Here is a 16,428-nt window from a genome sequence, read left to right as displayed (position 1 = left end):
ACTATAATGTAGTTTTTAAAGATTCTCGTGTGTGAGTCTAATGTGAATCAGCCAAGGTTAGGAACTGCCAACTAGACAAGCTTTAGGCACTTTCTAGGTCTGCAAGTCTCTTGCTTTACTTTTCTTTCCTAAGACAGTGTGGGCTATGCAGACAGAGCCCTGCAGACAGAGCTACTCCTCTCGTTGAATTTGCTTAACACGTGTTATTCTACAGAACGTTCTGAGTTGAAGAGTGTTTAGGCAGCACACCTACCCCATTCTGTGCCCACACATGGCACCTCCATGTCCACTGAAGCACAGAGCTCCATGGCGGTCACAGTCCCTACCCTTGGAGGATGCCTGCATCTTCGTGCCACAGATGCCTGTGTCTTCATAGCATCCTCAGTGATGGTCTGTGGTGGGGCATGAGAAGTGCTCCCAGGTCATGCATTTCCTTCCATGGGGCCTTGAACCAGTGGCCATAGTCTGCATTATTTTGTTACTTGCTATCACAATCTTTTGCCAATCATCCTTTTCAAAATTTTTGGTCTCTAATTTCATTCTCTTAACCACCCTGTAACTTTAATCTCTCTGAGCCTTGAAATGACCCATAGATATAGTAGTTACTTTAAAAAATAAAAAAAGAAATTTTAAGCCTATTAGGTTCTAAATCACTTCTGGACCTATGGAATGATCAGTAAATAGTTTATCAATATTATTAACTCACTATTGTCTTAATAAAAAGAACAACAAATTCTAGATATATTATTAGATTATCCTCCACCAAAGTATTTCTTCTCGTTCTCGCCCGACTTCCACTGCCACCAGCCGAGTTTAGGGCCGTCTCCCTCACACCTGTCGCTTCTCTTTCTATAATAATAAGAATGGTGGTTGCTGTTCATGGTAGGCTCTGTGATAAGTACTTTCATTGACATATTTAAATCTCGTAGAAGGGGACTTTAAAGATGAGGATGCTAAGGCTCATAGGGCTGAACATCTATTGAGTGTCAACCATAGGTCAAGCTCTTTACTGAATGCTGTCTCTTTATTATCTCATTCAGTCCTTATAATGACTATTTCACATGATACCCAGGACCAAATCATGGATTTAGATGTTCTGTACTTGCCCAAGGGTAGTAAATAGTGGAGTTAAAACCTCAGCCACCTCAACCACCACACCATACTGCCATTATTCTTAGAAGCATTAGTGCCACTGTCCTCATTTTGCAGATGGAGTAACTGCAGCCCGGAGCTATTGAATAGTTTGCCTAAGATCACCAAACTAGTAAGAGGCAGAGGCAGGATTTGAACCTAGGTTCTTTCTGATTCTAAGGCTTGAGTCACAAGCACCACACTCGGTTGCCTCCTTCTCTTTCCTTATTCACTTGCATCCCATCTGTAAATCAGGTCTCTCTTAATTCCTTCCTAAACACTAATTCTATTTTTCTTGCTATTCCTCTGCTCACAAATGGTCTGTGTCTATTACTTCGGTCTGAAGTCTCTTATTTATTTGTTTGGACTTTTAAGGCCCTCTGAGGTCTCATTCTGACTCCCAATCCTTGTTTCTAGAGTGCCCCGATCCTTTGCCCTGCTCAGTCAGCCGTCTCCTTTCTATCCCACCTGCATGCGAGACTTCTCCTGCCTCCAGGTGTCTTTCATCTTGTTCCCTTCATCTCTTCAAATAGCTTTTCCTGGATACCTAACCTGTGCTGCCAATCCTGTGATACCTATTCTGTGCTGGAGGAAAGCCTGAAATTCTCCAGGAGTCAAGCCGAATCCACTTTCTCTGCGCTGCTCTGGGCTACCCTCTTTGGGCAGCATCTCCTGCCCACTCCCTCTCCCTTGCTGTGCCTCCCATCTCAACTTCCTCCAGGGATAGGTGCAGTGTGGGGCCTTATCATGGACTTATGTAGGTCTCAAGTCGTAAGTGAACTCCATGAGGGCAAAGACCATGCAAAACAATCCTGAGCATATAGTAGTTGCTTAATAAATAGGAATTGGGTGAGTTATTAATTTGTGATAATAGTTTTTCCCCTCAAATCAGATTTTTATTATGTTAATTCTGAATCCAGAAACACAAATTTTTGAAATGTTAATTTATTTGATTTTTTGAAAGTATGTGTTACTGTGCTTATTTTAAAGGCTAGTAAATCTGATCTTCTAAACTATTGCTATTCTCCTAGTAAATGTCCCTTCAACGGTAATGGAAGCCATGTGCAGACAAGACGCCCTGCAGCCCTTCAACAAGAGCAGCAAACTCGCCCCTGCCACCCAGCAGCGCTCCGTTGTTTTCCCCCAGACTCCGTGCAGCAGGAACTTCTCTCTCCTGGATAAGTCTGGGCCCATTGAATCAGGATTTAATCAGATCAACGTGAAAAACCAGCGAGTCCTTGCAAGTCCGACTTCCACAAGCCAGCTCCACTCGGAGTTCAGTGACTGGCATCTTTGGAAATGTGGGCAGTGCTTTAAGACTTTCACCCAGCGGATCCTCTTACAGATGCACGTGTGCACGCAGAACCCTGACAGGTAACCCTGACTCACTGCTGACTGTGTTTGCTTAGTGAGACCCACTGCTCGCCTTCTTGCCAACTTCTGAGTGCCTCCACAGGGGAAGCCCTGTGATAAGCAGGCCTGCATTCTGGAAGGTCAGAGAGAAATATGAGACCACTGCTTGACTTTCTTGCATGTAAGGGCTGCACGGACAGGGTGGTGGCTGCAGAGGGGAATCTGCACTTGCCTTCCAAACAGTTCTGTCCAAGCCTAAAAGGGAGAGAAATAGAAGGAACGTTTATGAATATCATAGATGGAAAAATGAGGTCAGGATAATTAGAATCCTCTCTGTCTTCCAAAGATAATATAGCTGGCTGCTCTGCTGCTGTCACAGTCATTTCAGGGTTCACCTCCAGTGTGCCGTGGGTATGAACTTAATTAAGTACCAAGAGGTAATGAATTGGAATTTTTTGCTTAGTACTATTTTTCTTCAGAGCATGCAAACCCATAAATCCTGCAAAGCTGTCAAAAGGAAATACCTACCCTGCTAGTGATGTGGAGGAAAACAGATGCCACTTATTCAATAAACTAATATCCACACAGAAGAAAAATGTTGACTAGATACCTCAGAGTCAAAGTTGGTTTGAAAGTTTGTCAATAAAGAGTTTTATGGCCATGAACTGAGGATGAAATTTAGCTGAACAAGTGAATTAAAATTTCAGGTGCTCTGACGAGTGGCACAGTAGATATAATGGAACTATTATTTATGAATCAAAACCAGTTTATTCGACAGTTTTGATAGCTGGGAGTGCAAAAGACAAAAATCAAATTAATTCAATAAGAAAGGATTGCTTGTGTTTTATCTCTCCTTCATGTCCTATGAAAACTTGATTAAAAACCAAGTATTTAAGAATAGCATTCCAAATGCACTTTGAATATAAAAGCAGAAGATAATTTTTGAAGCTAGGGTAGGAGACTTGGAAGCAGGACTCTGGATTATTTTCTTAATTTTGTCACTAATTAACTTTAAGCAAGCCACTTGGCTCTCCTCTCCTAATCATATACACCTGGCTCTTCCCTTCCAGCTCTGTAGGATACACAGTGTGCCTAGAAAACCCAAGCAAAGGCAGGGAGGATGGAGGTGTGGGGGAGAGGAGGTTGATATTTTATAAAATAATAATCATCTGTTGCAAGGTACATATACTCAGTACACATGCATACATCTTCATTTGCACCGTTGGAAAAACCATTTGCTTAGCATCAACATTGCTGTAGCTAATTAATGTTGAAACATTAATTAGGGCATTTAAGGCAGCTATGTTCTCACAATCTTTTGTTTTCAATAGGGGAGCCCCTGGTGAGAATATCAACAGACTTCTGCACATCTTAGTACTGTTGGTGTGGAGGTGATACAAAAGTTTGAAAATGTTTTCCTCATTCAGAAAAGATTTCTTTTTTCAAAATGTGCTTCCTTGCAAGTATACATAGAACCTCAAGATATATCTCTTTTAAGTTTGCAAAGCATTTTAGTAGTCTTTAAAATACAAAAGATGCATTTAAATCTTATTATAAAAGCTTTTTAAATAGAGTGGATTCAGATGTTTGGATCTATTATTTGCAAAATTTCATTATAATAACTAATAATGCCAGTTAAAATAAAATAGTAGTTGAAAATTTCTGGATAGTAGAATTTTCGAAGTTTAGCTTTGAGGATAGGATGAGATGAATTTATGCTGAATGCCATAAAGCAATGAAACTATTTCATGATAAATAGATACTGAAACAAACTGTTTTGTCTGACCTCAGTTACACTTAGAAAATCATATGTGTGTGTTCTGATGTCTGTCCTGTAAAAGAATAGTCATAATTTATAATATATTTATGTATGGCAACAGAAAAAATATCTCAAAAACTAGAAAGCTTACATATTCAAAATACATTTCAGCGGGAAATGTATTGTTAGGTCTGTACTGATTCCAAGCTAATTTAGAGTTATTGGCAAAAGTCTAGGTGGCATGAGATGCCTGTCTTGTCATAGACCCTGATAGGCTTATTTAAGTCAGATGTCCAAGTGTGGAATCGCCAGCCTTTCCAGATGAGGTGAAGTAATGAGTGCTTGTTATCTGGGAAGGAGCCAGAGTGGCATTAAATTACTGAAGCAGTGGGTTCCTTCCCTGCACCTTGTTGGTAAAGACTTGAGAGATGGCCGGGCACAGTGGCTTACATGTGTAATCCCAGCACTTTGGGAGGCTGAGGCAGGCAGATCACAAGGTCAGGAGTTCAAGACCAGCCTGGCCAACATAGTGAAAACCTGTTTCTACTAAAAATATAAAAATTAGCCGGGCATGATGATGTGCACCTGTAGTCCCAGCTACTTGGGAGGCTGAGGCAGGAGAATCTCTTGAACCCGGGAGGTGGAGGCGGCATTAAGCTGAGATTGCGCCACTGCACTCTAGCTTGGGAAACAGAGTGAGAATTTGTCTCAAAAAAAAAAAAAAAAAAAAAAAAAAAAAAAAAAGAAGATGTGACCATCAACTTCTTGAATAAGTTAAAATTAAAAATTATTACTTCAAAAAATCAGTTCCTTTTATAAGCAAAGTAATAAAGTACAATGTTTCCTAGTAACAATGAGATGCTTGAATTACATAATCACATGTGAGTTGATTGTTGAAGATCATGGGAAATAGAAGGATATACCCAGTCACTTGGACTCCCTAGTTTCATTCTATATACAGAATTAGTTTTAGTATAAAGGGCTACAGTGGCTCATTTCTGTTCCAGAACCCTGGATGCTCTGTTTGTACCACAAAGTTTGGAGGTAAAAGATACTCTCCATAATTTCTTAACCACATGGGTGAATCGCTAAATGGAAAAAATATTCAAAACTACAATAGAACATCAAATGTGTTCATGACAGTAGCTGCATTTGGAACCTTTTAATGGTTATTATCCACATGGATTACAACTGCTGAATACAGGTTGAGAATCCCTTATTCAAAATTCTTGGGATCAGAAGAGTTTTTGATTTTGGGTTGTGTTGGATTTGGGATGTTAGCATTGTACTTACTGGGTTAGCATGCCAAATCTGAAAATCTGAAATCTGAAATGCACCAATGAACATTTCCTTTGAGCATCATGTTGCTTCTCCTAAAATTTTGGATTTTCAAATTTGGGATGCTCAACCTATATACATATATTCTTTAGTGATTGATTCCATAGATCAGCTGGCTTTTAGTCTTTATCGGTATTCACCCATTCAGCCATTTACAGTGAAAAGGCTCAATAGTTAGAAAGCATTTTCCCTTGTTTGAAAAACTCAAAAGCTTTTATTTTGATAGAAAAATCTTGCTAGAACCAGGGATAAGAAAGGCAAGAAAGGGGGACAAAGGAGACAAAGTCAGAAGGTAAAATAGGTTAGAGTTTCACATTTGAGACAGGCCCTTGAATCTGAGGTCCAAATGATTTTTCACTCAATGGACCATGAATATTTGGCCGTGAAACCCCAGATATTTGAACCTCCATCCAAGAGACTTTGTATGTGTATAGTCATGAGATTTTTCATGTGAGGTATCATCAAAAAGTCTATGCCTTGATATAAAGGAAAGAAATCTATGCATGCTCAGGGATTCCAGCCTCATCATTTTTCACCACTGGGTTATTCACATTCAACACAGGAAAAAAAAAAAATCGGTCTGACTTGGCAAAGTAGAAATCAATACTAAAGACAAAAACACACCCATGAAGGTCCAGGAGCCACAGAATTATTATTTCTTGATTTTGTTCTGTTAATATTATACAAAACTGAAAATCTCTTCCTCCTTTTTTCCCAGGTTACTGACTTTTTCTTTTCCTGAATAAATTCGAAGAGAGGAAGCTGTTGAGATCTAGATCAACCAAAATTTTGTTCAGGCACTTTACAAACATTTGGGTTTTGCATCAGCTTATTGCCTAGGCCAAAGCAACTTTTCTTGCTTTTGCTCAAACCAGGAGTTAGAAATCCCTTTTCTCTTCTGGCTTTTTTTTCTACAGAAACTCTCAACACTCCCACTGGGGCAGTAAGGTGGCAGGGGCTATGCTCCAGAAAGGGGTAAGCAAAGCCTTCAATGACAGTGGATTGTTTTCTGACAGATATGTTCTCTTTTATTTTCTGCAGAAAGTTTGTTTATAATGCTGATTTTTATTTTGTATCCCTTTTCTTTTCCTTTCTGCTTTTTGACTGTGCCGCACAGAGCAAGTCTGCTTTCAGCTGCCTGGGCACACCATCACCTGTTCACGTTTGTGTTTTAAGCATCATTATTTGTAAGAAATGTGGTGGAACCAGAGGGTAGAATGACATTAGCAGGGGCTTTCTGGTAGGAGGGGCCTGGAGAGAATTCATCTACATAATAGTTGCTTAGAATGTGTCAGTGTTCTTTCTGTGTCCCGCTTTTTCCCCATGCCCCAAGTGTGAAGGTTATCTCCTTTCTAGCTTTGATGTTCTTCAGGCTCTTTGGTCTTGCACTTCTGTCACCATCCTGAAATATTTTTCTCCTTACATAGAACTAAGTTCTTTTCTCACTCCACACAGCCAGCAGTGACCTAAGTAATCTCCCTTTGAAGTCTTGGGAGATTTGCACTTGGGCTGGCTGATGTTGAGCAAAGAGAGAATGTGGCCCCAACTGAACACGTTTTGTCCTGGAGGCCATGGAAGAAAAATCAAAGCAGGATTAATAATTTTAAGCCAAACCATACTTAATTTTGTTAAATGTTTCATCCTTTTCCCATGTGTACCCCAAACCAATTACAGATTCAAAGCAAATGAATTGCACATTTTACCGGAGTTATCTTTGGCAAAGGAGCTGCCAGTGACCAGGAGTAGCAGGGGATGTACAAGATTGTCTCTCTGCCTTCTTTCTGCTTAAACGTTTACCAGCATTGATATATGCCAACTACCCAAATCTACCCAGGTGGTTTCTGTTCTTTAGTTATTTCTTTCTTATATAAGGAGCACCTTTCTGTTTTTTCATCAAGCTGGATATATGTATGTCGGAACTAGCCATATAGAGCTGTTTACGTTTAAATTAATCCGAATGAAGTAAAATAGTACTTCAGTTTCTCAGGTGCACTCAACACACATCAAGTGTGCAGCAGTTGCATGTGGCTTGTGGCTCCAGTATTGGGTAGCTCAGATACAGAACAGCTCCATCATTAGACAGTACTACTAAAGATCTTAAGTGGTAAAAAAGCCATAAGGTACTTGTGGTCATGAGATGCTATCACTTTGTGAGACATGCTCATTGCCTTTCCTTTGAGAAGAATGAAATGCTTTGGAGAGAATAAAGTGCTTTAAAAAGGAGATTTTGGGGCTGGGCACAGTGGCTTACACCTGTAATCCCAGCACTTTGGGAGGCCAAGTCAGGTGTATAACTTAAGCCCAGGAGTTTGAGACAAGCCTGGGCAACCTGGTGACACCCCATCTCTACAAAAAATATAAAAATTAGCTGGGCATGATGGCACATGCCTGTTGTCCCAGTTACTCAGGAGGCTGAGAGGTAGAAGGATCGCTTGAGCCCAAGAGTTTGAGGCTGCTGCGAGCCAAAATCATACCAGTGTACTCCAGACTGGGTGACAGAGTGAGGACCCTGTCTCAAAAAATGAAAAGAATAAAAATAAAAAAGATTCCCATTTAGTTGTTCAATGTCATGAGATCCTGGGAATAGTACAGCTAAATCCAGCACTCATGGATGTCAGTTCTTACAAGTGTCTCTGAGTATGACACATCAAGGAAGGCAGGACTTCAGAACTGATTATATCCGAAAGTTTAATAATAAAGTAACTCTCACTTTTTGGCCAGACATTGGAAAATTAATGGGAATGTTGGTTGTCAGAATAAAAAACTGAGTAATGACAACAAATTCTGTGCCCCAAAGGTCCTTTGGCTGTAAATTAAGAGATGTGGAGTTAGGATGCGCTAATAGAAACGTGCAAACATAGTTTTAACTCCTATGGCCAGTTGTCCCCAAAGAAGTTGTGATGCCTGAGATTCCAAAGTGATAATGTTTTCTAAGCTCTGCTGTTGGGCCTGAAAATTTAACTTTTGAATGTGCTCCTGTGTCCTTAGGAAACCCTGGGGACATAATTGATTTTAAAATTACTTTTTGATCATTTGCTTTTATTCATATTTTTAAGGAAATATTGAAAATACAAGAAAAGAGGGTTTAAAGGAATCTTGTCTACTTACAGTATGACTTCTGTAATTTCTATGGGCTAACTTTCTATAGATTTCTAGGCTGAAAAAGGCACTGCTATTAGAGTGGCAGGTGAGGTACATGCTTTGGTTCTAAATTCTATACAAAATCAGCCTTGGCAAAGGTGAATGTGACCAGGTAGTCTAAAATCTTATTTTTCAATGTACCTAACAATGAAGAAATATTGTTTTGCCTTTTGAGATTAACCAAAACAAAGTTTGGTCCTGTATTTTGGTACTAGATTTTCTTATTCTGAATTCTCAACTTTTTACCAATGTGTTTAAATTTTCCATATTCTAATGAGCATATATACACACATACAACCACAGAAAGCTCCATGTATATGGAGCTAGCGTGTAGATGTGATGGAGAACAGAGATCGTATTGGTGTTGCTGTATCTTGGGAGGCAAGAAATCTGTGTTGTACAGATTTCTTGGGTGATGCACATTTGTCGGTCACCTGAAAGCAAGAACAAGCATGATGAGATGCAGGAGATCAGCATCTTCAGTCCACTCCCCTTACCAGGTAGATGAGAAAACAGGACAGAAAAGTTGAATGCTTATCCAAATGCCACAGCTGAACAGAGTCAGGGGTCCCATCTCTACTGTTGTAGGCCCTTCCATTCATTCCAACAGAATTCTGCAAAGTTTTAAAAACTGTGCCGTGTAGGTCACTGCACCCCTAGCACATGCCTCTTAGGCCGGTGCTCCAGGCAAAGGTGATGTTTTAGAATCTGATTTGCCTTCCATTAGTGTTACTTTGATATAAGAATTCAAAATAAGCCTCTCTGTGGTCATTTCTGCTCTCTTGTGTGTAGATCTTTGCCACCGTGAACTATTAACATAAAAAGGATGGATTGACTTCAGACTGTGAGAAATAAATCACCCCAACTTTTGACAACAGAGTTAGAAAAAAAAGAAAAGATTAATTGGTTTTATTTAGTGGCTTATTGTTTATTGTGATAGCTATTAAAAATAGATAACCAGAGGCTAATAAATGTTAATGGTCCCTTCACTATCAGAAAAATCAATTGTCAGTGGATATAGCATATATTAATATATTATTTTGTTTATAATCTCCAATAACATTTTAAAAAATCCAACCTTGAGAGAATTATTTTTTCAGGAACCCTTTAAGGTTAATGTTTACCACAAAGAACAGATTTGGCAGGAGGATATTTTCATCTATGTATAATTTTAATGGCTTTCATAGGATTATTTTATAATTGTCATAAAATGCATGTGTAATTTGTCAAGATTGATAAACTCCTTACCAAAGACTTTTATATATTTCTTTGAAACTTGTTTGAGAGCAGGTAGATAGATTTCTAAATGTAAGTAATTAAAATTGTATAGTATTGAGTTATTGACCAATCCTGGGCTATTAATCAAGCTAAAAAATTCTACAATCAGGGCTCAGTGTGCTGAAGCCTGGTGAAATAATAGTATTTGTGTTCAGTGAGGCAAGTAGCCACAATTAAGCAGTTCACTTGACAAATGAGAGGGTACACTTTATTTTGCACTTAATTGAATTGTTGTACATGCTCGGTCACCATTGTCTCCTGGCCCTTCATTTTGGTTTCTGATCATTGGAGCTTATGCATTTGTTAAAGGTTGAGCAATTAAGTCTGCTTTTGCCACTGGTTTCTAAATGCAGCCAGAAATGTCTGGCCCACAAGCCAGGGCTTAGTGAATGCTGTTAATATCCCTCACGACAGATTATTAATTATCTGAACAAAAATTTTGATAAACAAATTAGAACCCTGTCAAGGAATGATATGAAATAGCTTCGAATAGGGAAAACTCCCTGGGTTTTATATCACTCATCACATTCTGCTTAAGTAAGCAGAAGAACTGTAGAGAAGACAGAATTTTAATCTATTTTATGAAAACCAAAAATTGATTTACTTCTCATGAGCTGGGAAGAATGTGCTCTGATAATCTTGCTAATTATCAGGTATTTGTCACCACTTCCTTCCATTTGCTTTTGCACCAGAGTCATCCTTCCGCAAGCATAGTGACATCCCATCATTTCTGTGCTGCTATAAATCATGCTTTGCTGCCAGATTAAACTAGGGAGGTGATGTTCAAGAGAAAGATCTGATGGGTAAATATTTGGAGGGGTAAATAGTAGGTAGAAGTCAGGATTTCTTTGACAAGAGACACATCTGTGCAAAACCAGTGATTATGCTATAAGTCCACCACAGTTTAATATCTATTAAAACACACGTGTAACTTGCTGACTTGCCTGCGTGTTTACGTGTTTACCTGGTACTGAGGATAACGTCCGAACATCTTAGAATGACCTCAGTATCAAGAGCTTATGTCCTGGGAGGACAGTTTATCCTCAGTTTTCTGAACTGACAGATAATAGCAACTGCTTTCTCTGTCCCAGAGGATTATCGTAAAGATTAAACTGGGTAACTGATTTTAAAGCACATTGAAAAGATAAAAATGCCATGGAAGCATAAGAGACAATTATATATTTTCTCTTGTAACATTCTGCTTAATGAAGTATGTACTTTCACTGCTTACAAAAGTGCCCTAACATTTGCCTGAGGGAAGACAAAAATAAGAAAGCAGAGATTTCCAAAATGGTATGATTAGTACTGGAAAGGGATATTCATTTGGGAATTGATGTGTCTCTGCAGCTCTGTGAATTTTGTTCCTGTGGCAACAAGTAAAATAGTGGGAATCCAGCGGCCAAAGTTCTATGCTGTGTCTTAGAAACTGAGAAAATGTCACCAAGAAGTTTTGGCCCCTTGTCATATATATGATTCTGACTTCCACTGAGCAACGCAGAAAATAATGACCAGGCAGTCTGTTTATTTGTTTCAGACCCTACCAATGCGGCCACTGCTCCCAGTCCTTTTCCCAACCTTCAGAGCTGAGGAACCACGTGGTCACTCACTCTAGTGACCGGCCTTTCAAGTGCGGCTACTGTGGTCGTGCCTTTGCCGGGGCCACCACCCTCAACAACCACATCCGAACCCACACTGGAGAAAAGCCCTTCAAGTAAGTAGCGGCTAGCCCTCCACCCTCTCTTTCTCTTAGCCTTTCCCAGATGCATCAGCACAGTGCTGCCCGGCTTAGCCAGCTGGCAAAGGCTACTTGGAAGGCCAATGTCCAGGCTGTAAACAAATTTCCTTGTGTAGTGTCTGACATTTGAAAAATAAAGTAAGGAAACCTATACACTGGTCCTCACTCAAGTTTCCAACCTTGGTCTTGAGATGAGTCTTCTAGGTCTGTTTTCTCATCATTAAAATAAGGAGGTAGGTGTAAATAATTTGAGTATTTGTTCGGTCTCTGATGATCTATGTTTCTGGATTTTATCTAGGAGCCACATAGAGCTCCTGTAGCCATCGGTAAGCCTTAATCAGAAAGGTGATCACAAGTTTAGAACATCAGAATAATCCCTTCCTGGAGAACTTGAACCCTTCATGATTCTGATGAAATATATCCTCTTCTCTATATGTTAAAGAGTTTGAACCTATTATAGCAGCCAACTTGTGAGTTTTTAGTGTATACTTTGGACTTTAGAATTACCATGTTGGTGAAAAAAGAAAAAGCCAAATCCAGAGTAAATTGACTATCTGAGGATTTGGGAAATGTGGAAAGAGATGGAATTGAATTCTAAGGACTTTGGCAAGGGAATGGCATCTGAGCAAGAGAGTGTGTTTCTACACATGGCACACTCATCCAAATGGTGGACATCTGAGTCATGCAAGGTGGTCTGTTCATCCACTTGTTCACTTATTCATTCATTTACACATTCAGTTATATATGTGTTCATTCATTCAGCAGATATTTACCGAGTATGTACTTTTGTGCTAGGCACCCTGCTAGATACAAGAGATATAAAGGTGAATGAGGGTTAGCTGCTTCTCCCCTCCTCCATCTTTGAAAACCTCATAGTCTAAAGGGAAGCCCAATTAATAAATGAATTATAGGATGAACAGTACAACAGTAAGTCATGTATGTATGATGTTTCAGAGTAGCACCGAAATAGAGGAATCAATGCTATCTGACAGAGATGGTGTTTCAGATATGTTTTGAAGGATGAGGAGGAGCTTTCTAGACATATGGGTGGTGGGTGAAGGTAATTTCTGGCAGTTCAAATAGCACATGGAAAGGTCTGAGAGTGTGAGTCAGCATGTGTGCTTGATCAGTGGTCTCAGGGCAGTTTTTACAGTCTGTGTGATGAATTCTTTTCAGTTCAACCCTATTACAGCTCTCTTCACACATTTGCTCTACTGGTTTTTTCTGTTTGAGAAGTAGAATTAAAAGAGCATAGAGTTACTCCCTTATTTACCTTCTGTAGGACAAGATCAAGCAAGAGAGGAAATGATTCAGGTAGTAGGAGACGAATCCCCTTGCTCAGTCTCAGCCAAGAAGCCTTCCCAGAGCCTCGTTACCCAGGATTTTCCGTCCAGACCTGCTGTTGTGGCACACTGTTGTGCTCAGCCTGAGGCCAGGCTCAGCTTGGGAAACAGAGTCCTGTGTTCTGGGTCCTGCCTACCTCTCTGGCTGCCAGTGAAGGGAGAAACTCATCAAAGACAGTCATTTTCCCTCTTCTCCTCAAGAATTAGATACTTTATTTAGCATTCTCAACTATTCTCCAACATGGTTTAATTTATGGTATTAATAATCAAAATAGTGATCATTTTTGTTGCTGTACATAGGCGCAGCTTGTTCACTGCATAAGAGCATCTGGCTAAGGGGGCAGGATGGGGTCTGAAATCCAGTCTGTGCTATGCCAACCATGCTGTGCCCACTGAGGCTGCAGTAGCCCAAAGAGGGCATCCTTTTAGAATCCGCCCTAAAAGGCTGCATGGACTACCACAGTCCTAGGAGTTCCCAATCAACAGTGCTTATATGCTGCCTAGTGTACTTTGTTATCGCCCTCTGGCCTGAGTCCTGGAGGGTTCCCAGATTCTGGCTTCATCACTGCTATGGAGGAGGACGCTGGCAGTGAATGGCACATTGTCTGTGCCTTTGAGTAAGAGAGCTTTTCAAAAGCAGAGGTACAGGAGGGTTCAGGATCCTTCTGGCCCCTTATATTAGAAAGGGCAGCCAGACAAATACAGTGCCAAGAATCAGATTGATTTTTATCTTGTTGCTGTGTAAATAGATTTTAGTAATTAATTGAAGAGGTTTCAGGGTCAAAATGAGAAATAGATTTCTATTAATGTTAAGGTGTTACTTACGTGTAACCCTGTTGACTCCACTCAATTTTTTTCCTTTAACATCTGTTTTTGTCATGTTTCCAATAGAGTTGCCATTTTAACTTAATTTTAATTCATCAGATAATATTTGAAGCGCTTTGATGATTGTATTTTTCTCATTCCAAAAATAAATTTTGTAATCATACTTACTTACATCTGGAAGAAAAAAGAAACAACCAAGGTTGTTGGCTTAAATTCCATGTATATGTTTTAGTTCCTTCTGTTCCTCCTCTTATCTAGACAGCCACCTGCTGTAATTTTAAAAAAATTTTCAAATAGCTATTTCCAGGGGAGAACTGAATGTATGCTTATTTGGAAAGTGCAAGATTTAAACATCCTCTAGGAAATGGCACGTTAAATCCTTTAGTGTATCCAACCAGGTCTTTTAGAATTGATCTATCCCAAGGGAATTTTGGGAATCTTCCAAGCATGGCTCATGGATATTCATCCTATGGATATTTGTAAATATTATGAAGATATCCTTTTATAAGCTTATAAAACAAACATGCAAAAAAACCGTTTCCTCGAAGATTAGTCAATAAAATGAGTTTCTCTACAACAGTTAATTTTACTACTTCAACTAATGGGTATTGGCTTAAACAATGTTTCAAAGAAGGAGAAGAATCTTGTAAAGGCACACAACCCTCAACTGTATGTCTTGGGCTCAGAAGGCCTTTACGGAATTCTCAGGGGTGAGCTGCGATTGGGCCTGCCACGTCAGAGAAAGCCCTTTCCAACTTCTAAAATCTTCTGCTGAGAAGTGGTTTTTGAAGGCATATCAAGATTACTGCAATCCAAAGAAGGCTGGAGAAGATTTGGCGTGAAGCGGTCAGAGTTTCAATCCAGGCTTTGCCTCATATCTGATTGGCTGAAATTCCAAGGAAAGAATCCATCTCCCAAGTTCTGGGTAGATGATGGGCCTGTCAGCAGCTACCCTAGGCTGTGGACTTAGGATTTCTAAGACAAAGGAGCATGTATGAAAAATAAAAATCAGAGGATCATATGGAAGGTCTTGGCTTTGTTTGCTCTGTGATACTGGAAGTCATGGAAATCAAGGAGCAAAGCAAGATATCATTTAACAGCAATGGCCGAGCATTTTATTGCAGGCAGGCAGGCAGGAAAGAAGGAAGTAAGGAAGAGAGTTGGCAATCTAAAAATGATTATTTGCAGCAAGGACTCCTTGTCTTGAGATTTCAGTGGGCTGCTCTGCTCTGCCTGAGAGGATCTGTGTGAGCTGCCTGATGCCTGGCTTTCTGAATCTGGGAAGCTGAGAACAGGCCAGGATTTTCCTTAGGAGGAGTTTTTCATTATTGTTAGAAGCAGGGAGAATCATTCATTGCTATGTTCTTGCTGCATTAAAAAATAAAAACAGAGTTTTTGAAAAAAAAATCAAGGGAAATTCTGAAGGACGTCTAATATTTGAACAAGAACTAGGCAAAATTAAAGCAAATCCAAGAAGCAAATCAGTAAATATGTATTGAACATATCACACATGCAAAGCCCTGTGCAATTTGGTTCAATTCAAAAAGTATTTTGTGACATATAGAGGCACAGAAAACTTTTCGCAGGTTTTCCGTAGTAACAGAACTTTACATACTTTGTTAAGCTCCTTGTAGATGTAATCCAGTCAACCATCATAGTAAGTAAAGAAGGATCTCAAGCCTTAGAAATAAGTAAGTCTATGATGCTTACTATGGTATAATAGAAAGCTGAGGAATTTCTTTTTGCTGAAATACTTGGTAGACTTTCCACTTCATCTTCCTGAGATGCTCACCTGAAGGCTGTGGCATTAGCACCTACGCTAAGGAAGGCACAATGAAGGCCCTGAGTGCAAGGGCAATTCTCCCCTGTGACATATTACCTGCATCTTTCTTTCCTTATTCTGTTACACTGCACGAAGTCCAGGCTTAGAGATGCCCCTGCCAGTCAGTCATCTGGGATTGTAATTCGGGGTTAGTTTAGATGCCAACCAAGTGAAGTCTGGCTCTGACTTCTGTCCTTGTGCTGATTAAACTATGAAAATATTTTGTGGAAGAGACTTCTCTAAAATGTAAGATGATGAACATAAAACTAAAGTCCTTCCCTTATTTAAAAAAAAGTATTTTTATATCTAGCTCTTACTTCCTCAAATATATAAATTGTATTCTTGTCATTCCCAAACCACGTAGATATTATTTCTAGTAGCCTTCTTTCCTCAAGAAGGAGAAATCCCTGAGAAAAAATAAATTAAGGTAATTTCTACATATCTGCTTGTATTTTTAACTCACACTTGGTGCGCAGATGGCTCTAGAAATGATTTTTCTGGAATACTCTTCTTACCCTATATATTGGACAAATTTTCTGACTGTTACAACAAATTGTTCCATGTGTGTAAATATCTGCAGTACATTTAGGCAAACACTTGAGAAAAATGTAACTCTCCTCTTAATGTCTCCTTCTGATCTGGATGTTTAAATGTTATACACAGACATACACTTTTGCCTAACAGGAAGTACTAAGCTACCAAC

The 16,428-nt window shown here is 39.5% G+C and overlaps 1 protein-coding gene across 1 annotated transcript in view; it reads left to right on the top strand.

The window, feature by feature from the left end:
• PRDM6 (PR/SET domain 6) overlaps nucleotides 1-16,428 on the top strand; it is a 102,702-nt gene that overhangs the window by 75,349 nt on the left and 10,925 nt on the right. Inside the window, exons 6-7 of the mRNA XM_039471452.2 lie at nucleotides 2,163-2,505; nucleotides 11,535-11,711. Of these exons, the coding sequence (XP_039327386.1) occupies nucleotides 2,163-2,505; nucleotides 11,535-11,711 (520 nt within the window). The remainder of the gene's footprint in view (nucleotides 1-2,162; nucleotides 2,506-11,534; nucleotides 11,712-16,428) is intronic.

This window comes from Saimiri boliviensis, chromosome 1, assembly GCF_048565385.1.
Source record: "Saimiri boliviensis isolate mSaiBol1 chromosome 1, mSaiBol1.pri, whole genome shotgun sequence".
Lineage (NCBI taxonomy): Eukaryota > Metazoa > Chordata > Mammalia > Primates > Cebidae > Saimiri > Saimiri boliviensis.
This window is presented reverse-complemented; position numbering and strand designations above follow the sequence as displayed.